We start from the raw sequence: 25,423 nt of genomic DNA, 5'->3' as shown, positions 1-25,423 counted from the left end.
TAACCCAAGTGCCCCTTTGGGCTGGCTCCCAACAGTCTGGTTGGTCAAAAACAAAGATCTTGTTTTAAGCCAACAGGAAAACAGGGGATGGGTTGAAAGAGCATTAGCCCAGGAGGCAGAGAATGGAATTCAGGTCCCTCCTCCACAGTCATCAGCTTGGTGACCTTGGAGTTAACTTGATCTCATGGGGAAATGGTGATGACCAGAGACTGAATGAGATAACATAATGAATGGGCTTCAAGAAATGTGAAATACTGTCTTATAGGAAATCCTCCTAGTTTGCACTGATTGAGCACATATTACCTGATTTACACATGGGGCGGCATTAGGATTGCTGTTTGTACATATATGTAGTAATCGAGGTAGAGAAAGGATTTTTAACTTGCTCAAGGTCACACAATTGGTACGTTTTAGAGGTCTGGGACTGGGATCCCAGCACTATGGCTTCAGAATCTATGTTCTTCGCCCCCAAACACAAGACATCAACTCACCAGCCTTGGAAAAGCAAAAATCTGTTGGTCCCGGTGTGGAAGCCCTTAGGCCCCATGTCATGCCCAAAGAAAGCAGCTGCCCTCAGATAGCGAGTGTCTTCAAAGGAGGGCATGGAGTCATGTGGACAGGTCCATCTTCAGAACCACAGCTGTGGCCACTCACTGATTCACAGCCATGGCTTTGCTACATTCCTAATCCTCTAACGCCTTAAAACCTATTGGATCATACCATACGGTTTCCTAATTTAGGGTCTGGACTTTCCCTTTTTCAGTTGTCAAGTCAACATAGAAATGGTTTGACTCCTAGCCATATGCTGATGCATCCATGTGTTTATTCAATAAACACCCATTCCGGGCTGACCAAATGCCACACACTGTGCCAGAGGGAGGGACAGATGGATGTGTGTGCCATGTCCCTGACCTCAAGGGGCTCGTGCAGTGGTGGGGAGGGCAGGCACAGAGAGGCACTGTCCACCGGACCTGAGGCTGGCCCCTGTCAAGGTCCAGAGAAGATAACAGCGTGAATCAGACATTACTTCTGCCCACCAGGAGCTCACCATCTCAAGGGAGAGGCAAATACAGTAATAAATGACTCTGGAGGTGACGCAATGTCTGCTTTCCCAACCTTAAAGATTTTTGGTTTTCCTGCATTCTAACGAAGAACCCCTCAGGGGGATGAAGCCCCTTATCGGTATTTCAGTAATGGGGAGATTTTACCTGTGGTCAGAAGGTCCCTTTAAGTGTGTTCCATGTGAAGGAGTCCCATGCAGAAGATGACCTTCCAAAATGTGAAGAACAGCCATGTGTTCTGGAGCTCTGTGCGGGCATTTGGTGTGTCGTATGATGGCGCCATGGTGACTACGGCTTGTCCAAGACAGTCCAAGCCATCCCCTCTTGCATGACACGAGGATAGCGCTTTGACATTTACTGTAGCAGCTGTTTTCCATGAATTCACCCAGTGGACATTACTGAGCACTTACTATGTACCAGGACTCTACATTTCTATCACTTAACAACTTCCAGTACAACTCAGATTTGGGCCTAGTGCAGAGGCTTTGTGCAAGAAATTATCCCACTTTGGTTTCCATAACAAATATTCTGGAAAATGTTTGACACCTAGAAATCAGAATACCTGAATTCTAGTCACAGATCTAACTGTGAGGCTTTGGGTAAAGTCATCCTCCTTGTTTTATTCCTTCAAAGCAAAGAAGTTGATGAACATAAACCTTGAGTTCTACCAGATTCTAACATTCTGTCATCCTGTTCTTTCTGATGCTTTTCCAGAAGTCCAAAAAGGTTGTCCCATGGCCCCATCCAGTTATTCCAAGTAGCCTCCATGTCCTTTTTTGCTTTCCTCTTCCTCTCTATTAAATGAAGTAATGTTGCATTTCTGAAAAAATATTTTCATCTTCCAACTTTGCTTCAGCTCATCAGTTTCATTAAGTAGGTAACTTCAAGGCTAGGAGAATCTTGGTATGTATAATTTGACTTTTAGTTGGATTCACAATTTTATTTGGGGTCCTGAAAAATACAGAGACAAACACATCCTGCACAGTTTCTGTAAGGAGGTTATGAGTCATTACACGTTCTCAGCACAGAATGGGAACGCACGGGAGGAAGGAGAGTGTGCTAGTTACGAGCTTGGAGCATGGAGCCTGCCTGCTTGGGTTCAAATCCTGCCTCTGCGTCTCACTCATTGTGAGACCCTGGGCAAGGGCTCAAAAGGGAACACTAGAAGCATCTTCCCAGGCTTCTGGTGAGGATTAGATAGAGCAACACAGTGCTGGGCACACTTCAACGAACACAGGGATGTTTGCTTGTGCCGTCTTCGGTAGAGTTAAAAGCTATGTTCCTTGCAAAGCCCCCCCACTCCAAAATTATATCACATGTTACACCATCAACTGTTTCATCTATGGCCAGGAAGACTCCATGGGGCACATGCCGTGTATTTATCAACACAGACGCTTGGTGAGTTTGGTAGCGCCGATGGTTTCCATCCAGCTGGCCTTGCCCACCATCTTCTTTGTCAGTCCTATGGTGAGGGAGACCATGAGGCCCTCTCTTGCCCTATCCTCAGACCTGCTGCTCCTCCATGCCATCCTCCTCACCCCTCAGTGTGGTCCCACAAAGTTCCTCTCTTGTAGCAAGAACCCCAGAGCCATTTCTCTCTGTGGCGGTGCTCAAAACACCTCTGCTGGAAAAGCTTCATTTTGGCAGGAGAAACCTTGTCCATTTCTGTCAACATCTGAGGTGGCGGAGGCCAAGGGGTCCTATCCCCTTCCCGTCTGGCTCCTGAGCTGGTCTGGACTCCGAAGAGGACCCGGGAAGGCTGCAAAGTACAGCCCAATAACTTCTGGCTGTCCATCGCAGATCAAGTGTGACATCAGACTCGCAAACGAGGCCATCTGCAGGAAATGCATCCAGGATGACCAAACTCATTTCACTGTTCTTCAGGGCTTCTCCTGTCAAATCCACAGGAACGCCATTCCCTCGGTGATGATGGGGGTTTGTAGGGACGCTGAGCTGGCAAGCTGAGATCTGCTGGCCCTGAACCACACATATAAGCAAAATCATAGTGATGATTATAAGGAGGAGGATGGTAGACGAGCTCTGCATGTAGAAACCTTGAAGATAAGGCTTTTAATGAAGAAGGCTTGTGTTTTCTTTTTTAAGTATTTTATGTGGAGCACTGATACACCTCCAGGATGTTTCCGAGAGCGCTCTGCGTTTATTTTCTTCATGCTCATTGCTGTTTATCATTGTTTAGGGTCAAGGAGTGAAAAAGAACAGACGGCTTGCTTTGGAGCTGATGAAGAAAGCGGCTTCCAAGGTAACACTTCTGCATATTGTCAGAAGGAAACATTTGCGCCACACACACCCACACGTTCACAAGTCTTCGAGAGTAAATGGCCATCCCATCCCGTGGCCCGGCCCCTAGAAAACAGAGTGAGGTGGGAGGGTCACTGCCATCTCGATGATTAGTCACTTCGGAGCTGGGACACAGACAGAAACCCACCACAATGGGGACAGCAGAATTCAAAAGCTGAACTCACCTTTCAGTCAATAGAATGCAGGCCGATTTTGTTTGAAGGCTAAAATTATAATCACAGGCTGCTCTGATAACAAGCAGAGGGGAGCCGGTGCTCCTTGGAACTGAATGGATATGTAGATACGCAGCTGAATTAGGGAAACCAAAAGCCTAATTCCTGTAAAGGTTAACCCTGTCGTGTCCAATCCCCGTGCCCTGCTCGTGCTTTAATAATGAGGATGTTTAGCAAGTTGACAGCCAGGTTTAAAAATTGCTTTGTTTTGGTCACTATTTATTCTAAGATGTCAAGTTAGCCGGTTTCACGATAGCACTACAGAATGGAAGTTAAATATCGCTTGCGGGGGTGGGGGGTGATGTGTACACGTACGTACAAGGCGTGCACACCCACACAAGCAAGCACGCTCACAGGTGCATGTGTGTGGATTTGCAAATAAATTTGTAGAAACTACTATAATTCTGCAGCCTTGACGGAGTCCTTTATAGCCCTTCTGGCTCTTGAAAAAGCTCCCCTCCCCAAGGCTGCTAATATTTGCCTCAACAACAAAGACTCCTCAAGCTGATTTCCACCGCCTCATCCTCCCCTGAGAAGTTCAGAGTCTCTTTTTGTGTGTGTAGAACAGGAGGTTGGAGCACGGAATAAACCGAGAGGTTTTCCACCCACCGTGGTGGGGTCAAGAGGGCACGTGACCCAAGAGAAGGGAGCCCGTTGAAGAGCACACCAGCTCCTGCCCCCTTACAAGTTAAAGGGCAGAAGTAGCGAGGCTGTTGAATGGTGGTCCTTGAGGCCATTTAGCCCAAAGCCCCCAAAACGGGCTGTGATGAGGTTGCCATGCCAGGTGTGAAATTTGCATCTCTTCAGCCATCCTTAGTGGTGAGCTGATGTCTAATGTGCTTTGTTTGGAAGGGATTCTTTTTTTTTTAAATTAACATATAATGTATTATTTGCGCCCAGAGATATAGGTCTGTGAATCATCAGGCTTAGACTTTTCACAGCACTCACCATAGCCCATACCCTCCCCAGTGTCCAAAACCCAACCCCCCTTTCCCTGCCCTCTAACCCCCCAGGAAACTTCAGTTTGTTTTGTGAGATTAAGAGTCTCTTCTGGATGGGATCCGGATGAAGGGATTCTTAGCAGAGCTTAGGTGAGGATTGGGAAATGCTGCGTTATGGCCTGGAGTCATCACGTCCTTAAAAGTGAAGTGTGATTCTCACTCATTCACCCGGCAATTGATTTTGAGGCCCCTAGTCTTTGTCAGGCACTGTGGGGAAGGTCCCACGCAGTTTGGTTTTTGGAATGAGCAAAAAGTCACATGGGAGCAAATCTGGTGTTCAAGCTGTGTATGTCCAGAGTGGAGTATGATTGGTAAGAGAGAAGACAGGATTTCTTGTGGGGCTCCAGATGCAATTCCTCATGGAGTTCGGCAGATGTTTTGAGGGATGACAGGTGCATTTGAATAAGCCTGTGGCCTCTGGCTTTGCAGCAGAAGTCACTGTGATGTGTACATTCCATAGGCTTGTCCCAAAGCTGGCTCTTGCTACTTTATAGTATAGCCTGCTTTGTTACGTGATTGAGAGGCATTCTGCCAGACTTTCCAGGAGACCACCTTGCACCTTGTACAGCGTGCAGTCCGGGAAGAAGGCTCATGACTAGGTCCACAGCACTGACACCCTTCCTGACCGACATCTGCTGGCTTGGGAATCAGCTGTCTTGGGGGCCTACAGATCCCAACCCTACTCTCCACCCTCAGGATGTAGGATTTGGATTCCGTTTTGTTTAGCACTGCATGTGAAGGATGGCTTTCATTCATTCATCAAATATTTATTGAATGTCTACTCTGTGGCAAGCACTAATATAGGTACTTGAGACACAAAACAAAGATTCCTGCCCTCATGGAGTTTCTATCTTATTTTATTTTTTTTTAAGACTTTATTTATTTTTTTGAGACACAGTGAAAGCAAGAGATCACAGAGCTCCGGAAAGGGAGACGCAGACTCGCCACTGAGCAGGGAGCCCGATTTGGGACTCTATCCCAACTAAGCCACCCACGTGCCCTAGAGCTTCTGTTTTAACGGGCTTTGTTCATTTCTTTCCCTCTGGTCTTTCTGGTAGCTGGAATCTAGGAAGAAATCTAGGAAGCGTAGCTTTTTAGGATCTGTTGCAGACTGAAAAGTCTCAGCCTGGTATCTTGGCAGCTGTTCTCAAGGGATACCCATTCTTCACTGGTGAAAGGTGGTGAAAGAGATTTGGTTCTGTACTTGGACTCTGATTTAATAAGTCTCACAGGTGCAAGGCACTGTTTGACCCTCGGATCTTTTCCCCCCTGCTTCTTCATGGTTTGGTGGGTCCGGCAGAAAGGGAGGCATGAGAACCCTGCACGCCCAGGTCTATACACAGGTATCTCACTGTGGGCCAGAGCCTCCTTCCACAGCACTCACACCCCTGCGGGGCTTCCGAGCCCTCAACAACCAAACTGTGGGCTGCCCTGTGGAAGCACGTGGGAGCATCTGGGGAAAGCACATGCGGGCACCTGATAGGATGAAATCACAAGGAGGCTCCAGACTCCATCCACATGAAGCACTTCCTTGGTACCAGCCCCAGGTCTAGACACAGTTTTAAAACCCTCCTTCCAGAGACGCCCGGGTGGCTCCATCAGTTAAGCATCTGCCTTCGGCTCAGGTCATGATCCCAGGGTCCCACATCAGGCTCCTTGCTCAGCAGGGAGCCTGTTTCTCCCTTAGCTTGTGGTTCCCCCTACTTATGCATTTGCTTGCTCTCCCCCTCTCTCTTTCTCTCTGACAAATAAATGAAATCTTAAAAAAACAAAACAAAAACAAACCCTCCTCCCATCCCCACCTCCCTCCAGCTCTGCCTCAGCCCCCACTACCCCCACCCTCCCAACTCTGCCTGTCAGGACTGGGACTCTTAGTAGCCTCGAAGCCCCTGTGCTTTGCAAGAGGCTGTTGCAGCCGCTTCCCTTTGTTGGTGTTCGGGGCAGAGTAATCAACAGATGGGCAGGCGGGTCACCTAGAAAACTGTCCCAGTGGCAGGGGCTGTCAGTTCTCCTCTCGCAGGTGAGCACTCATGAGTTGCAAGGTCACTGTTGATACTGCAGGACGATAAGAGACTTTTTGGAGATGAGGGCTTTGCGGGAGAGCCCTCAGGAGCTGAGCCATGATTTGGGGGCAGCATGACTGCAGAGCAGGAAAGCAGTAATCCCGGCAGCAGCCGGGTGAAACCCCCCTGGGGGGAGGCTCTGAGCAGGCTCGTGGTTTTTAACACTTAGCTTTACCTCAATGCCATCTGCCCCCAGAAAGAGAAGGGAGGGGTTTTGCTCAGACCCAGGCAGAGTGCTTTCCCAACAATTGATTCTCTTTAGGTTTCATTAAAAAAAAGAAAGAAACCAAAAAAACCAAAAACAAAAACAAAAACGTAATTTTTTTCCCTTGTTCTAAAATCTAGGGATTACATCAGGCAGTCAATGGCTTGGGATGGTATTACCACAAATTCAAGAAAAATTATGCCAAAGCAGCAAAGTACTGGTTAAAAGCAGAAGAAATGGGGAATCCAGATGCATCATACAACCTTGGAGTCCTGTATTTGGATGGCATTTTCCCAGGAATTCCTGAAAGGAATCAAGTAAGACTTGACACCAGCTGTGCAGCTGGTCACTGGCTCGTCTGCTGTGTGTCCGGCCTGGATGAGGCCCCGTGGGTGGTGCAAACGCCACCCAAGGCACAGACCATGTCCTCAAGCAACTCAGGGGTCCAGTAAGGAAGATCAGATAGCAAATGGCAAAGGATGGCATCTAGCCAAGTGTCACATGTGTGCTCGTTGCTATGGCCCAAACAGTTCTGGACAGGGGAAACCGTGAAGATCAAAAGCAGTCAGGAAGGCTTCATGGAGGAGGGAGGCCTGAACTAGGGAGGAAGGGGAGGATGATACGAGATAGAGTGAGTGAGAGGCAGTACAGAGATTGATCTCATTAGGAGCAGAGAGAGCTGGGTCTAGATGGGTTTGTCTGATATGAGACCAGACTGAATAATAGTGAGAACAACAGTGACAATCTTCAGTGTTTGCTAAGCACTTCCTCTGTGATGGATACTCAGAAATACTTGACATGCACCCCATGTCATTCTAACTATCTTCTGGAATAGCTGCTATGATTATGTCCATTTTACAGAACGAACATCAAGGTTCTGAGAATGTATGTAACTTACTCATAGTCATATGCTTAGTGGAGGCAGGACTGCGATCCTTGCAGAAGCTGGAAGCCCCTCGTTAGCCCCTCGTTAGCCTATTAGCCCACTAATACTATTGATGATGGTAATTATAATTTCTGCACCATCACAGGCCACAGATTTCCCTGAATGCCCACCCTATGCCAGGCATTCTTCCAGGCACTAGGGATACATGAGGCTTACATATATCTGGGGGAAGAATATTCCAGAAAGAGTGAACAGTCAGGGCAAAAGCCCTAGAGGAAAGCAGGAGTGGCATGCTCAAGGAATAGAAGGGAAGCTGGAGCAGTGGGAGCAGGAAGCAGGGGAGGGGCAAGGTGGGGGGGAGAGAAGGTTGGGCAGGCAGATGTGCTGGTCATTGTGAAGTCTCAGCTGCTCCAAGGAAGATGGGAAACCACTGGGCAACTTTGGACAGGGCAGTGATGTGCTGTGTTTTAAAAAGATCCTAGCAGAGACTAGGATTAAAGAAGACAGGAGGAGAGCAGGGGGTTAATGTATTGAATCCGAGTGAGAAAGGATAAGCGACCCCAGAAGCAGACGAAGTGCGGCTGGATTATGCATGTACTTTGAAGGTCAAGGTGACAGGGCTTGCTAATGGATTGGATGTGAGGTGTGACAGGAGGAGACAGGGTGACTCTGAAGTGTTTGGCATTTATCGAGGTAGAAGAGTGGAGGGGGCATTTTGTGGGATGGGCCAGACTGAGGCAGCGGCAGGTTTCTGAGGGTAGGAAACTGGAAGATAATTTTTGTGAAGCACCGTGCTAAGCCCCGAGAATCCATCTCATTTAATCCTTGAAACAGCCTTTCGTGCTAGGTACTATCAGAAGCCACATTTTTCAGTTGAAGAAATCTCACAGTTGGAGAGATGAACTACCATGCCCAAGGTCACACAGCTGGGAAGGAGCAGCGCTTGGATTTAGACCCAAGCCTGTTTGACTCCAAATCCCTGGCTTACGAATGGCATCTAACTGCCTTGGAAAAACAATAGTGACCAGCAGAACGTTCACCCTTTTAAATATTTGTCTTATTTCCCCCTCCACCTCTCTCTGCCTACGTAAGAGACTGTATATTTTTATGCATTGCTAATATCTGGTCACCCACACATATATGCCAGTGTGGATTTTTTATTGTCATATTCTAATTCTCACCTTCCTACGGGAGATGCGGTCTTGGCGCATGAATTTGAAGAAAGGTATTAAGCAAGGTTAGAAAAGCCAATGCCTGAATTTTCACCTGGCGTGAACCCGGCGTGACTTCTGATACATTCTTCTGTTTCGTTTACAGGGGTTATGGGATTCGTAGCTATGTGTTGTCTTATTTGTTTATTTGGTAAACTTGACAGAATAGCTTACTGTCAAGGTTATCACATCCAGAGGTCGGCTTCTGTGATGGGCTGTCTTCCTGGAGCTTGACTTGGTTTTCCTAAAGATATCAGAAGTGATTAGCTGGTGAAAATATCAGGGGTTGAGTGTCTCACCATGTTGGCTTCCATGAAACCAGCTCAGCCAGGAGGACTCCTCACCAATGGAGATGACTCTGTTTATCTCTCTACAGACTTTAGCCGGTGAATATTTCCATAAGGCTGCACAGGGTGGACACATCGAAGGAACCTTGTGGTGTTCTCTCTATTATATCACAGGAAACCTGGAGACATTCCCTAGAGATCCCGAGAAGGCTGTCGTGTAAGAACCTGTCAGCTGTTGTGTACAAAGGGAAAGCCATGTACTTTATTCACTGTGCCTGGAAATGGAGTTCCTGTTCTTTGTTTTGCAATTTTGAATTTCACCTTTATTTTTACCTGTTGTGCATGCACAGACTTTCAAAAGCCTCCTCATTCGACAAAGTGAAAATAAGTACATTTTAATGGAAACCCAAAAATAATAATTTGACATGGGAAAAGCAGAAAATCTGCTACCCCACCCAAACTACTTCTTGTTCTCAAGAATAAATCACTTTCAGTCTTTTCATTATTTCTTTACTGTTTGCCTCTCTCTTTCAATGACACACTCATACTATTTCTTATTAGTTTCATTACAGGCTTTGTCTAATGATGTCCCTTTGTGACAGATAAAGATGTAGTTCCCTCTCATTCTGCCACCACCTGCTATCCCACACATCCACACTTTCCGCCTTGTCCCATTTCCCCAGAAATATATCATTATTTTGGTTAGATTAGTATTGGGGTGCCCATTACTAGGACCATGGGAGTCTGAGGCACAGCTGACCCATGTGCTAGGCTATGAGTACTTTCTCTTTCTTACACAGATTTTTGTGTTCTGTGGAGTATTAATTATACTTCATAGTTCTTCAGGTGCTTAGCTTTCTGCATACTTATCATTTTTCATGTGCTTAAATCTCCAAATTCTCCCACAGTTATCTAAATGTCTCCTCAGTATGTCCAGACCCACCAGGTATTTGATTAACTTAATCTCAGTGACATCTCTTCTGGAGTTTTCCCTCAGGACAGAGCTTCCCTGATGAAGTTAATCCTGTCATCACTGTGGGGGATTTCCTTCCCCTTCATCTCTGTCTTTTTGGGTTCTCCTTGCTGGACCCTATTTCTTCTTCTTTCTTGATTTATGCCTATGCTTTTGTAGAGCACATCCTACAGTAGCTTCCTAGAGAATGGTGAACAGGAGGCACATTTCTGAGGCCATTGCATATCTGAAAACGTTTTACAGAGGTTGACAAATAAGGGCCCATAAATAACATGCGGCCCACCCTCCGTTTCGTGTGACCCCCAAGAGCTAAGAATGCTTTTCTCATTTTTTTATGTTTTTTTCATTTTTAAAGGGTTGTAAGACAAGTGCACACATTTAAGATGAATACAAATAGAGACTCTGTGTGGCTCACAAGGCTTAAAATATTTATTATCTTGCCTTTTACAGGAAAACAAAACAAGACTTTCCAGACCTCCGTTTTAGACCACCCTCATACCAGTAGTCTGGCTTTACAAAAGCCATTTTATTTCATAAGACATTTGAGAGAAAATCCAACCTGACCTGAACTTACTGATAAAACTTGACCTAGACAGACTTGAAGCTTTTTATCGATATTAGTTAGGATGTTTGGTGTGAACATTCATATGTTTCATAAATTTTTCTTTTGTTATTGATTTCTAGCTTAATTCCACTGCAATCAAAGAATGCATTCTGAATTACTTCAGTCCTTTGGAATTTGTTGAGGCTTTCTTTATGACAGGATATGGTCAATTTTGCTATGCCTGCTTTTTTTTGCTTGTTAGAGTTTTTTTTGTTGTTGTTGTTTTTAGAGTTATATCTTTTTCCAGCCTTTACTTTTAATCTTTTCTTCTCTTAATTTTAATGTGTGTCTTCTAAGCAGCAAATAATTGGGTTTTGTGTACTTTTTATTCAGTTTGACAAGTTTAGTTTTTTATTGGGGTATTTAGACCATTTACATTTAATGCAACTTACAGAAATGTTTTGTTTTAAATCTGCCATTTTACTATTTATTCCTTATTTTTCTCATCCATTCTTTGTGCTTGTTTCCCTTTTTCTTACTCTTCCTTTACATTAATCAAGTATTTTTTTTAAAAATTTTATATCCCCTTTCCATTAGCTTGCTAGTAATATATCCTTATAATAGTCTTTTAGTGGTTGTAAGTCTAAGGATTACAACAGGCCATTATTAGTAAAAATTCTCCAGGATAGATTAAAGAACAGAAAAAAAAATGGAGAAATCTTAAAATAAATCAGTAAATACGTTTTAATGGAGAGGGTACTAACTCTTGGTGAAGATGATCTATTTTTGTATCGGCAGGTATTTTTCATTAGGTACATTTCATGTCTTTATTTCCATACATGATAATTCCTAAGCACTTATAAGAAAAGACACTGAAAGCAAAGTTCTCAAAACGCATCTTTCTTTACCTTCTTAATATTCAGTTCTGGTTTGTTGCTGTGCAAAAATTCTAACAAGCAAAATAATCCCCAAGTGGGATTTATTGAGATCATATGAAGAAAAAAGCAATTATTTAATTTGCCATGGTTTGGGTATTTTCTCATTCCTTTTCTTTTCAGATGGGCAAAGCACGTAGCTGAGAAAAATGGCTACTTGGGTCACGTCATTCGCAAAGGCCTCAATGCCTACCTGGAGGGCTCATGGTAAGCTGGGGACCCACGTTAGAGTGAACTTTCTCAGCCCGCACCTTTCAATTTGTCAGTGTAGTCATAGGAGATGGAGTCTTAAAATACAACCGAAAAAGCAATTTGCAGGGAAATCACGACCTCCCAGTAATGATATTCAGAGTATCACAGACTGATTGGCTGTTGATTAGAAAACATAGCATTTCCATGTTTAATTATACACAAAAATTAGTTCTCTAGGGGAAGTGTCCACATTCATCAAGTTGAGAGACACATGCATGTGTTGACTTTCCTTCCCTTCAAGCTTCTTCCTTTTGGTTTTAGAGTGGAGACAGCACAAGGGGTCTTAGCTGAACCTCTGCCTCTCCCTGGCAGGGCACAGAAAGTTCACGGGAAGCAGAGAGACCAGTGTGTTTAAGGCTCAAGCTACATCCTTCCACTGATATGTGACTACATCTTCCATGGCCAAGAGCCTGGGATTACTGGAACTCACTCAGCAGACCTCAGGTGTCACAGCCAAACAGATTTTCCATTTTAACTTTCTTCTGATAGAATTAACAAATTTCATCCTATACTCTATGGGATGAGATACTGCACTAAGGACTTGGAGATGCTCCCTGTTTGCTGTGCCTTGATTTTACAAATAAGGGCACATCTTTCCAAACTACAGACTCCACCTGATTCCATCTTTCTGTTTTCTTCTGCCAGCCCTGCCACTGTGTCTTACGTTTCCATTGGACCATCTTTTCTTGGCTGGATTATTGCCTAAGTGATCTGGGTATTTCAGTAATAACTTAAAAGGGTATGCAAATCAGCACATATCCCATTGGTCCACTGCCTCAAAAACATTAGACCAGACCTATCATAGAGCATACTCTGACCTGAACCTTAATTAAAAATTAAAATACAAGTCCAAGAGAACATTATTTTCTCCTTTGGTCCATAGCGCCTGCATAATCAGCAGATAGCATGTCAATGAAAATCTTAAAGGAGGCAGGGAAGTAAACCAATGAAAACAGCACGAAAAGGAATGTTTGTTATTATCATCCTGTGAAAGTTTATTATCTGTGGCCTCACTTCACACAATTGGGAAAAAATTTTAATGAAATTATTATTTTCCACTTGATACACCTTATAATTTTTCTGGTGTTTTATCTTGTCTCCCAAGTGAGCTTCAGTTTGTAAAACTCCCAAATTTGAATTTAATTTATTCTCTACTTCTCATCCTCCAAACTACCCACCCTTTAGGGGAGAAAGGGCATTCAAATACTGAAGTGTGTATGTGGGTTTTCCCAAAGAAGGAGCACATCTGTAAACACCCCCCCCCACACACACACACGAAGATGCTTGACACTATTTTTCCCATAGAGTGTCTATTAATAGCTTACATTTCTTGCCTGCTTTTGAATTTAACATCACAAAGCATTTCAGATAGCACATTTTAAAAACTGGCTGGGAAGGTCAAGATGAATTCAGATTTTTGTGACCTTTCGTCCTTCTTACAATATTCAGCGATAACACAGGATTGATTTTTTTTTGAAGACTTTATTCATTTAACAGAAAAGGAGAGGGCACAAGCAGGGGGAATGGCAGGCAGAGGGAGAAGCAGGATCCCCGCTAAGCAGAGAGCCCACTGAGGGGCTCCACCCCAGGATCCTGGGATCATGACCCAGGCCATAGACAGATGCTTAACTGACTGAGCCACCCAAGCGCTGCACCTCATTTCTTTCTTATGCTGAGCTATCTGCAGTTTTTCACATGGCCTGTGTTCTGTAGGACCTCTGGATCTTTGAACTTGCTGTTTCCTCTGCCCAGAAGGCCTCCCTCACTCCTTACTCCTGTTAAGATCAGGATTGCTCTTGTTGATTGCCTGGTGATTTGTACCCCAGGGCCCAGCACCTGGTGGTACCTGGGAAATGCTCAGAAATAAATGAGTGCATGATCTAAGGCAAATGGAACAACCCTAACTCAAGACACAGGGGCAGTATATAAAGGGCATGAAGGATTCTATGAAGGAAAAGACGCTATCTGGTTTGTAGGACTTAGATCAGCCTTCATGATGGGGGTAGCAGATGACATGGCCTTGAGGTGGGTGAGATTACCCCTTGACCATGCAGGGAACAGCATTTCTAGTGAAGGGAATAGCAGAAATGAAAGAGATAGGAAAATTCTGGATGAGTTTGGAAAATTTTAAGCCACTAGTTTACCTTCAGGTAAGATTTGTAAAAGGGAGTGACAGATAACAAGAGCAAAGAGGTGCTGCTCTATGGGACTTTGAATGGCAGGTCATACACTTTTTCCTGAATTTATGTGGCAGTGGGGAGCTATTGATAGTTTAAGAAGAGAGGGTAGTGACATGACAGAGCTGGGTTCTGAGATGTCTAACTAGATGGCAAAGAGAAGGGAGAGTCTGAAAGGGCATGCTGGGTCAGAATCTGGGTAAAAAGAGCTGAGCATTTGAACTGGAGATGTGGCATAAGCCAGTTGAGTTGTTTTTTTCTACTTCTATCATACAGTAGTTGATACGTATGAAGTGATATGTGATACATATATATAGATTCTCAGGCATAAGGATAAAACGAACATCTGTAGCCCTATGTGAGAAAATGAACAGGGTGCCTGGGTGGCTCAGTTGGTTAAGCAACTGCCTTCAGCTCAGGTCATGATCCTGGAATCCCAGGATCGAGTCCCGAATCAGGCTCCCAACTCCATGGGGAGTCTGCTTCTCCCTCTGACCTTATCCTCGCTCATGCTCTCTCTCACTGTCTCTTTCTCAAATAAATAAATAAAATATTAAAAAAAAATGAACAGTTGAAACCCCCTGCATTTCCCTCCCAAATTAAACCCATCCCACCCTTGGTCCCCAGAACTAACCATCACCCTGAGCCTTGTTGTTCATCTCCCCTTGCTTTCTTTATAGTCTTGCTCTGTGTGGATTTATTCTTAAGTAGTAAAGTTGTTTGACTTGTGTCGGAGCTTTCTATTATTAGAATCATATCACATATAGTTCAACTGCCTTTTAAAAAAACCTAACATTATGTTTCTGAGATTCATATCCCTTGTTGCATGTATCTGTGGGTCATTCCTTTTTATTTCTGTCATTGACCATGCTTTACTTATCAGTTCTTATTTTAACACGTTTGCATTTCCTTTTTTTTGTTGTTTTTAAGAACAATGTAGCCGTGAACATTTTTTAGGTATATCGTGGCATACATAGGAAAAGTCTCTCTAGAATATAAACTTAGGAGTGGGGTCACTGGGCAGGCACCTTATAAGATAGTGTTCACCTTTACAAGATAATGCCAGCTGTTTTCCCTAAGGATTTTACCATTTTACTTGCCTGCCAACCACGTATACATTTTTGTTTCTCTATATCCTTGCCAATCTTGATGCTGATGCTAAGTATTAAGTTTCAGTCTGGATCCGAAGCCTTCTTTCTATCAACAGGAAGAAACATCTAGTATCCATTATAATGACAAAATCCTCGTCAAAATATATTTGAGGCAGAGTGCTTCTGTTTCCTCCCATTCTCCAACTCTGAAGCCCACCCTGAGGTTAAATAGGAAATATAGGGATGTTGGCCTCCCCACACCATGATGGGGCTTTTTTGGTATCATCTATTCTGCTGTAATAGAACTAAATCATCCCTCAATGTCCCAAGTCCATCCCCCTTTTTCATTTTCTGTGAGTGAATTCATTCTAGACGTTATTTTCAAATTACATGTGTCAGTTTGATGAGCTTCTGCTTTTCTGTGTTGTTCCAAGATTTATATGGGATAGTTTAAAAGAGGAGCATGATTGAAAAAAGTGCTTTTTGCTGTATAGGCATCATACAGAAGATACTATTGTCATGCCTCAGGCTGTCCTCGGACACCAGAAGAAGTCAGTGAAGGAGAGGCTGGCTGTCATGTTTCATTTCTCCGCCTTCCCCCATGTGTATTTTATCTGTGAGCTATGTGTTTTATTGTCCTTTGTCTTAAATATGCCCCAAATATTTAACCCAGGAGGTTAGCCAGATTATGGTGGGCTTGAGGCAAGACAAGTAGGCATGCCAATTTCCAGTGGAAAGAGATTCACCTTTCTGCAAGAGACCAGGGGTCCTGAGTTCCACGGGGACCCCAGGATTTTTTTTTTTCTATCTTTTCAGTTTGAGCTGCTTCATGCATTGGCAGAGAAAAGCACAAAGAAAATCATATAATTGTTTGGGAAGCTGCTCAGAGGTACTCAAATTCACAATTCACAGCAAGCAGCCCAAGGATTGATTATTAAGATGTATCATTATAAAATTCTCTATGTGTATATGCTGAGGCGGAACTGGAAGGATAGCAAATATGGCCCTAAATGTGTTCTTTACCATAAATCCCCTCCTCTCCACGTCCACCTGCCACCCCCATCCCTGTCAGAATGACTCCCTTGGGGGACAACTTCACTTTAGTGCCTTGGAAATAAAGCTTGAAGCTCTGGTGAGCTTCCTAAGCCTTGAAGAAATTCATGGAAAGGACAATACAGCTTTGTGGCTTATCTTTGGGCTTCCTGCCCACAGTTAAGTGCTGCGTACATGTTTTTTCCACGAATATATAGAAATATCTGTAATTGATACTTCTGGGTACTCTCTGTTGAAACACAATTAAATAAGAACAAATCGCTGGGAGACTAAATGTGGGTAGGATTTCTGCAAAGGTGTCATTTCTCAGAAGTCTTAATAAGCTGAGGAAGTCTGGCCTTGAGAGTTCTAACCTTCCCCTGCGGATGGTGGCAGTGTGGGAGTGCACAGCATTGGAGGATTGCTTCTGCAGGAAGGAAGACAGAGGTGGATTTCCCTCAGTGCTTCTGTTGACATCGATGTTTCATAGACATCTCTTTCTGATGGATTTCAGTGTTTCCTCAAAGGAAATGCTTGGGAAATTCTATGACATTTCCTCTTGGCTTATACAATAATTGGACAGTGGAAGTCTTCCTATGAAACTTGCCCCCCCCTCCCCTCCCCACCACCAAAGTAACTTTGGAGAGATGATCTTGTCTTTGTAAAGTTTGTCCTAGTGACTTAGTTCTTCTGGGAAGTGTCAGCCTCACGCCTCCCTTACACATTCTAATCGTCTGCCCGACTGCTGTCGAAGAAAACGTCATTTTGATTACATTTTAATAATGTGAGCCATATCCCATCCAGTTACAGTAGCAGAGGGACCTGGCCCAACATGTGACCTTGAGTTGGCAAGTCTACACCCTCTCCTTCCTGTACCCATTCCTGGGGGAGACAGGCACTGGTTCCAAAGAAACGCAAAATTTTAAGACCTTGGGAATGGGTCCCTGTCGTAGAGGGATGGGACTTTTGGCCAGACCTCCTTTGTACGCCCTCCATCTGGGGTCTGTTCTAAAGATTCTTGTCACAAAACATGATTTTTGCCAGCTGTATAAGAAAACACCTGGGCATCTTTTGTGTTGTTCTTACGGCTGCCATTGTGGGCTTGTTATCTGGCTTGCAGTGCAGGGGACAGCTGCCCAGCCAGCCTTGTCTCTCTTTAGCATGAGTCATGGCTAATTGGTCCATTGCTTTGGGTGTCTGGAAAGCCGAGAATCAGCTCCCTCAGCAGCTACATGGCCCATGACCTGCACTGTGTCCAGTTGAAGGTCTCACCTTCCTAATTTGATGCCCAGTCACCTCTCTCTGTCCCTAGGCAATGGGCCATCAGAAGCTGCTTTAACAGTGTAAAGAACTGGATTTCAGAATCAACTCTCCTAATTTCCCCAGCCAGTTTTGGGGTGGAGGTACAATCAAGAAAGAGTTAACATCAGCTCCTGAGAATGCCAAAGAAGCTTTAGGAACAATGATATCTGGTCAAAATAAAATGTCACTCATAACCTGGGTGACACAAAGAAAATGGAGGAAATCATAGAAGTAAAAAGAAAAAAATAAAATGACTCAAATTTTCACTACCTAGAGGAAAGTACTATGAGGATTTTGATAGACAATTTTAGGTTTTATTTTCTTTTTCTCTGACTATATGCACCTGCATGAGCTTGTGAAGGTGTGCGTTCGGTTTTATTTCTGTGTTACAAAAATGGAACCGCTCTGTTTCTCATCCTGCTCTTTTTTTTTTTTTAACTGAATGGAAGATTTTGCTAAACATCTTTCTATGTTTTTGAATTCTCTTCTACAACATCATTTTTAATCGCCTCATCTGAATGTGGCTGCACTCTGGGGTAATTTAACTACTCACTGATTTTCAGATACTTAAGTTGCTTCCAGTGTTTTTTGTTCATATAAACAGCTCTGCCATGAACTCTGTTGTCACAGAATCTTTGCACACGTTTCTTTCTTCTTTAGAATAAACCTTCGCAAGGGAGAACTGTTGGCTAAATGATGTGTGGATTCTTAAGTCTTCCTGCATTTAATGGTTGGAGTCACCTGCCCTCCCACAAGCATTGGCCATAAGAATATGTCCGTTTCCCCCAAACCCTTGCTTTTACCCTGTCTTGTGAATCTTGTGCCAGCCTTTCAGCAGATCAACAGTCCTCTGTCATTGTTTTGCCATCATTAGCTACTAGCATTAGCATTTTTTTTCTCTGTGTGTTTGGTCATTGGTATCAAGCCTCTTGTAAACTCCCTCCCCTCTGCCAGACGTCTAAAGCATCACAAAAGCTCAGCTCTAATTAAGCTTGCTCAGAATCCTAAGCCCCATGAAGCCTTTCACAAAACAGGGACCCGAACACACAGGGCTTTTTCTAAATGCCACTTATCTCTTCTAAGCTGGGATGGAAGGATTCAAGGACAGAAGGCAATAGACAACCCAGCCAGCATGCCACACAGCATTCGGCCAGTAGAGGTAGCTGTTGCATCAACTAGCTCTCCAACCTTATCAGTGAGTTCAGCCTTTAAGATAGAAAATAAATCAGTGCAAGCAGTATTTTTAACAACAGTATTTATTTTAAAACACACACACACAACAAACTCATGATTTTGTGGCTTTAAAAAACTGCTTATTTTGTGCCCTCTTATGCTTGAATATAAAGCTCTCTGTGAATATTAGTAAGAGCCACTGTATGAAATTTATTATTAATCATCTATTTTTAGGCACGAAGCTTTGCTGTATTATGTTTTAGCAGCAGAAACTGGAATTGAAGTGTCACAGACAAATTTAGCACACATCTGTGAGGAGAGGCCAGTAAGTAAATGTATTCTTCTTGGAGTGGAAGCTCTAAGGTTAAGGATGATGAATTGGGTTCTATGAAGGCAAAATCAGTCACTTGGCTGAAATATATTAATGAATTAACTTTTTCTCCCCCTCCATCCCCTTAGGACCTGGCCGAGAGATACTTGGGTGTTAATTGTGTTTGGAGATACTATAATTTCTCTGTTTTTCAAATTGGTGCTCCTTCATTTGGTATGTATAGAAAAATGGGTGCTAAATTGAAGCATTGGAAGCTTTTAATCTTTAGTAACAGGGAAGAGATAACAGCTTTGTGTGAAGTATGATATTTCTAAACAATTAGGAAAGAGTGTGAAAAATCTCTGCTATTAAGATCATGAGTAAACTGCTGTCAGCCTCCAGCAATGCACTTCTCCTCCTCTGTTGTCCACTGAATGCTTGAACCCACCATTTCTTCAGAGTTGGTGAGAATTCAAAAGAGAAAGCTATTCTGGAGAGATTCTCTGGGCCAGTCATTGGTGTTTTGCCCTCAGGCACATTCCTCTGCTCTGCTCTGTATGGGAGAGGTTGATCCCCAGGAACTACAGTTCCTAGACTCTTGTGTTCTTGGGCATCTGATTGGTTTCAGCCAATGGGAGGTGCCAGCAGGAGATTGCTGGATGGGAGGAAATGAGAAGTCCAAGTATATCTCCCCTTCTCTCTCTACTTTGGGCTGTGTCTCCAGCAATGGCTGTACACCCATGGTTCCAGTTCTTGCCTGACAGTATTGAAATCTTTTGAACTACTTGACATAGATTCTATTTTTCTGACTAGACACTGAGTGATAAGTACACCATTAGGCAAAAGTTTTTCCAAGGGAAAAAAATAAAATATATGGCTTAAACAGAATAAAGAAATGCCCATCAGTCATAAGACTCAGGCAACAAAATTTCAGATGTCAAATAAAGTGCCCCAAACAATCTTGGCCAGCTGGGCTGTAAGATTGCAGATTGGGATTTTCGCAGACCCATTTGGGAGAGCTGCCCAGCAAAGCAAGAAAATGTGTCTAGAAATGGTGGTGCTTGGCACAAAAGGTTTTCCTCCCCCCACTTCCTGACATACCAAGGAAACAATGATGTTGTGCGTTCAGGTCCTGGTAGGAAAAATTCTCAGTCATGCGACTGGGCCAACCCTTTAAAACATTGGTCTCAAATAAAACCACTTCACAAATGGGCCTGTGCTTTCTGTCCTGCAGCGTATTTGAAAATGGGAGACCTTTACTACTATGGCCACCAAAACCAGTCCCAAGACCTTGAGTTGTCCGTGCAGATGTACGCTCAGGCAGCCCTGGATGGAGACTCGCAGGTAACCCACAGAAAGGGGCCCTGGGTGATGTCTGTTTGTGAGGCTGCAAGACCTGGCTGGGGTCCTCCCAAGCCCTCCCATCTTTATCTGCTTCCCCATTCACAAAGTCATTTCTCATCCATTCTCACAGCTCTGTGAGGACATGAACCCTAATGGGGAACCTTTATGGAGCACTTGCTATGGTTGCCACACCGTTTTCATAACCATCTCATGAAGGTGGAGATGATTGTGACCACATTATAGTTATAGTGGAGGATAGCAAGACTACAATCAGATAAATTGCTCAAGGCCAACCAATCACGCGAAGGAGCCCGATCCTAAAGCCACGTCTGCCGGCTCCATGTCCAGGAGTCTTTCTACAAGATCCCATCAAACTAACTCACTCCATAGAAACTGAAGAAATAGGAAGTGTGGTCCAAATGACAAGTGATTTGCTCATAGAGTTGGACCAACACTTCAGTGATAGGAAGTTGATCTTGGTGACTTTTTTGGGGAGGGGAATTCTTATTTTAGAGGGTTTTTAAATGTATAGAAAAGTTGCAAAAGGAGTACAGGGAGTTGCTATATACCAGTCACCCAGTTTCCCTGAATGTGACTATCTTGCATATAACCACAATACCATTATCAAACTAAGAAGTCAGTCTTGCTTCAGTACCATTAGGTACACTTGAGGCTTTCCCCTGGATTTCACTCATTTTTTTCACTAATGTCCTTTTTCTGTTCCAGGATCCCATCCAGGCTCCCACATCACATTTAGTTGTCCTATTTCTTTAATCTTCTTCAATTGATAATAATTCTTCAGTCTTTGTTTGTCTTCCATGACCTTGATACTTAGGAACAACACTGGTTGGGTATGATGTAGACTGTGCCTTAATTTGGCTCTGTCTTCTGCTGCCTTATGAATAGAATGAAGCTATGCATTCTGAGCAAGGAAAGCACAGAAGTGATGTGTCCTTCTTGGTGTATCATATGAGGTGTACATGACGTTAGTACGTCTGATTACTGGTGTGGCTGATCTCAGCCACTTGGTTAAGGTAGCTTCTGCTGGGTTTCTCCCCTGTAGAGTTAACATTTTCCTTTCTAATTTGTATATACCCTGGGGAAATCGTTTGCAACTCTGCAAGTATTCTGTTTCTCCTCAAATTTCTGTCCACTAGTTTTAGCATCCTTTAGTAGATCTTGCTCGAAATGATCATTAGTGTGGTGAGCTCATGACGATCCTGTGGTTCCCTCTCTCTGACACTTGCGAATCAGAATTCTCCTGTGAGATTCTCAGGGTCATTTTCACAATGGAAGTCACAATGGTTGATGCCTCTTTTTTTTTTTTTTAAGTTTTTATTTATTTATTTATTTGGCAGAGAGAGTGAGAGAGCACAAGCAAGGGGAGGGGCACAAGGAGAGAGAGAAGCAGACTCCTCACTGAGCAGGGAGCCCAATACCTCCAACCCAGGCCCCTGGGATTATAACCTGAGCCAAAGGCAGAAGATTAACTGAGCCACCAAGGTGCCCCATGCTTGATGTCTTCTTAGACAACAGGTTTCTGGTGTTGTGCTTCAGGGTTTGATTACAGAGCAAAGGTTGGAATCTCATCCCTATCTTAGTTTTTGTCTGTTTGTTTGTTTTGTTACTACATCTGAGTGTTTCTTTACTTGGGTTAAACCCCCATGTCTTTACCATTTCATTGCTATTCCTACCAGGCAAGTCACTGAATCACCAAGTTGGTGTTTTCTCATTTGGAAACTGGGGTTAATAATAGCATTTAGCTCATAGGGATGAGGATTGAGTGTTATTAGACATTCAGCACTGAGTGCACTCAATGGACATGACCCTTCCTATAATTATTTCTTCTGGAATGAAGTCCAAGTTGATGCTAAAAGGACTTGGTATAGAGCCAACCTCCCTTCAATCATATCTGTTGGCACTCAAATTTAGGGGACCTATTTTATTTTCAATTCTGATGTTTATTTTTTGGACAAACAATGGTATACAAACATTAAAATGTAATTTTAGAAGAAAATAAAAATTAAAGGATGCAGCCCATTTCCATGGTGGGGGCTTTACTCCCTCCTGTCTTCCCATCCTCCTCCAGCTGCTGTCTACAAGCAAGTGTATCTCTGTAATGTTAACAACAGTGTCTGTGCCCCTTAAGAAATGCATCTCTTTTCTCATATTGCAGGGATGTGTGCATTTTACTGCATGGTCTCTGTAATTATTGATTATTCTTAGCCTCTGCCCCGTATTTTGTTGTGTGGATGGCTGTAATTTATTAAGCTTTATCTTATTGGTGGATGTTTATTCTCATTTGCTAATTTATTCATTGATTTAGCACCTATTTATTCAGTCCTGCCATGTTTTAGACACTTCTTAGTGGAGGGGATGGGAGAGAAAAAGATAGACAATATTCTTGCCTTTGGGATTTATAGTCTATTAAGGAAGACGCGGAGGCCTTTTCCTGTTGTTTTGCAAAGCTATCAAGAGCTTTAGTGGACATGTTCATACCTCCATCTTTTATCTCCGTTTGAATAATTTCTTTATAATCTGAGGGCTTGTATGACTGGGTCAGTCAGTCGAAACTGTCTCTTGGCTACATAATAATAGCATATGGCTGATGTGCTTTCTGGAAGGGTTTTCCAATGAATACCTTACCAAGCAATGGTTGAGTGTGAGAAGAGAACTGAAACCTTGTCAGCATGGGATGTTTTCATGACTTCACTTTTAATTATTCTAATGAAATAATTATAAGCTGATAACTTCCTTATTGTTTTATGTCACATTGATTTGATTACTAGTGGCAATGCACATTTTTACATAGACTTTATGATCATTTACTCATGATATATTTTATGTGGATTCTTTATTCATGTTCTTTTCCTATTTATCTATTGGAGGTTTGATAGTTTTATTTTTTTTTAAAGATTTTATGTATTTATTTGTGAGAGAGAAAAAACAGAGTAAAAGGGAGAGCAGGAGCAGGGGAAGTGGCAGAGGGAGTGGGGGAAACAGACTGCCCACTGAGCAGAGAGCCTGATGCGGGGCTCAATCCCAGGACCCCGGAATCATGACCTGAACCAAAGGCAGACACTTAACCGACTGAGCCACCAAAGCATCCCTGATACTGGGTTTTTTTTTCCCCCCATTTAAATCATAATTAGTTCTTTATACATTTGCCCAGTAGATAGTGGACCTTAAGCTATTACATTGCATACAAATATTCCCCTAGTCTATTTTCCCATTTATTTTAATTTTGCTATTTTTCCAAGAAACATTAAAATTACATAAAATGATTTTTTTTCTTTTCTTCTAATAACTCAAATTTAAGAGTACCTTCCTTTTAAAGAGTGGAGAAACAGTCTATTTTCTCCGTGTTTGTAGGTGTGTGTTTTGTGTACATCTCAAAGATTCAACACTTTCGTCTATTCAGAGGTTATTTGACAGAATAATGAAGGTAAAGATTTGAGGTTCTGTCTGCTTGCATTTGAATTTCAGCTCTTGCCCCTGTCCAGCTGTGTTACCTTGGGCAACTTCCTTAACCTCTCTGTGCCCCAGCATCCTCACCTATAAAACAGAGAGGCTAATAGTACCTATCTCAATTTGCGGTTATGAGCATTAGGTAAATAAATGAATATATATGTAAATAGAACTATGCCTCACATATAGCATCACTCAGAAAATGTTAGCTGCTGTTATGTTTTCATGATTATTGCATAGGATGGTAATGAGAGGCCTGGTATATAGAACCTGTTGGGTGTGATTTTCACTGAGACCCTTGTCCGTGGCAACTGAAATGAAAGGTCAAAGGGAGGATATAAGTCATTAAAACATGACCATGAATTCTTTGAAGGGCAACAATCCCATTTCACTTGTAAATCCCTAGTGGTAAGTAACACATCATTTTTTGTTGATTTCTCTGTCCGGCCACATGCTCCGTTCCTGATGGACTGTGCCTCTCCCCAGATAGAGTAGCAGCTCCCATTCTTTATGAAGCTCCTCTACTGTCAGGCTGTTAACTCTGTTGGTTTTTTAAATTAGATCTTCACAGCCCATTAAAGCAGGTCCTACCTCTGAGGGTGGAGAACAAGGTGTATAAGGAAGAGGTAGGGAATTGTATCTGAGTGGAGCTGTGCCAAGAGGATTGTGAGAAGAAGTTTTCCGCACTGGCCTGGGAGAGCAGAGACAAACCCCTGTATGTGACTTTGTGCAGGAGAGAGATTCTCTACGTTAGAATGCCAGTCAGGAGGAGCACCCTTGGCCACAAGAACATTCTGTTTAATTTCTGACACGCTGATGGTATCCCAGAGCGTAATCTGTAAGTGATAGACATTGCCTTCAACTTGGTATTCTGGTTTGTTGATGACACAAGGGCACGTTTTCCACTGAGTTCCGTCTTGAGAGAGTGAGCAGGAAAGGACAGATTCCCCTGGTTGACTGACTTCTGAGCAGATGGAACACAGCACCTTCTGAAAGCCTCCCGGTTCTCCTGCAAATAAATTTCTCAGATGCATATATTTAGGGAAACAATCCATCAATGAAGATGACAAAACCATCTGGCTCGAGGGACTTAAAAAAAAAAAAACAAACCCCAAACAACAACCTAGAGGTTGTAAAAGTTTACATTCTGATGAAGGGTGTGTGTCTGGGTTTATTATAAGGAGTTGATGAGTTTGGTCTGTGGCTTGTTTTCAGGGTTTTTTTAACCTGGCTCTGCTCATTGAGGAAGGTGCTATAATCCCACACCATATTTTGGATTTCTTGGAAATTGACCCAACTATCCATTCTAATAACATCTCCATCCTCCAGGAACTGTATGAAAGGTGAGTCTGGAGCCTTCTTTAATGCTGTGAAATCTGGGGGAACCCAAGTGGGTGGTGTTCGCTTTTTGGTTAAAGTCGGTTTCTCTTATTACGTACGTAACACCAGTTGTTATGAAAAGGGCTCAGGATTTGTTCTGATTCAAGAACCGTCAGCTGGACCCAAACTATTTCCCTTTTTTAGCATCTGAGGCTTACTATACAGAATGTGCTTGATCAGAAGTTAAAGTGCTGACC

The 25,423-nt window shown here is 43.2% G+C and overlaps 1 protein-coding gene across 1 annotated transcript in view; it reads left to right on the top strand.

Moving 5' to 3' along the window:
* The window catches only part of SEL1L3 (SEL1L family member 3), a 100,442-nt gene that overhangs the window by 64,776 nt on the left and 10,243 nt on the right, over nt 1–25,423 (top strand). The window contains exons 14-21 of the mRNA XM_080796119.1: nt 3,259–3,321; nt 7,002–7,178; nt 9,335–9,462; nt 11,821–11,904; nt 18,959–19,049; nt 19,184–19,268; nt 20,269–20,378; nt 25,062–25,189. Coding sequence (XP_080652245.1) covers nt 3,259–3,321; nt 7,002–7,178; nt 9,335–9,462; nt 11,821–11,904; nt 18,959–19,049; nt 19,184–19,268; nt 20,269–20,378; nt 25,062–25,189 — 866 coding nt within the window. The remainder of the gene's footprint in view (nt 1–3,258; nt 3,322–7,001; nt 7,179–9,334; nt 9,463–11,820; nt 11,905–18,958; nt 19,050–19,183; nt 19,269–20,268; nt 20,379–25,061; nt 25,190–25,423) is intronic.

The sequence above is a fragment of the Martes martes genome (genome assembly GCF_963455335.1).
Source record: "Martes martes genome assembly, chromosome: 2".
Lineage (NCBI taxonomy): Eukaryota > Metazoa > Chordata > Mammalia > Carnivora > Mustelidae > Martes > Martes martes.
This window is presented reverse-complemented; position numbering and strand designations above follow the sequence as displayed.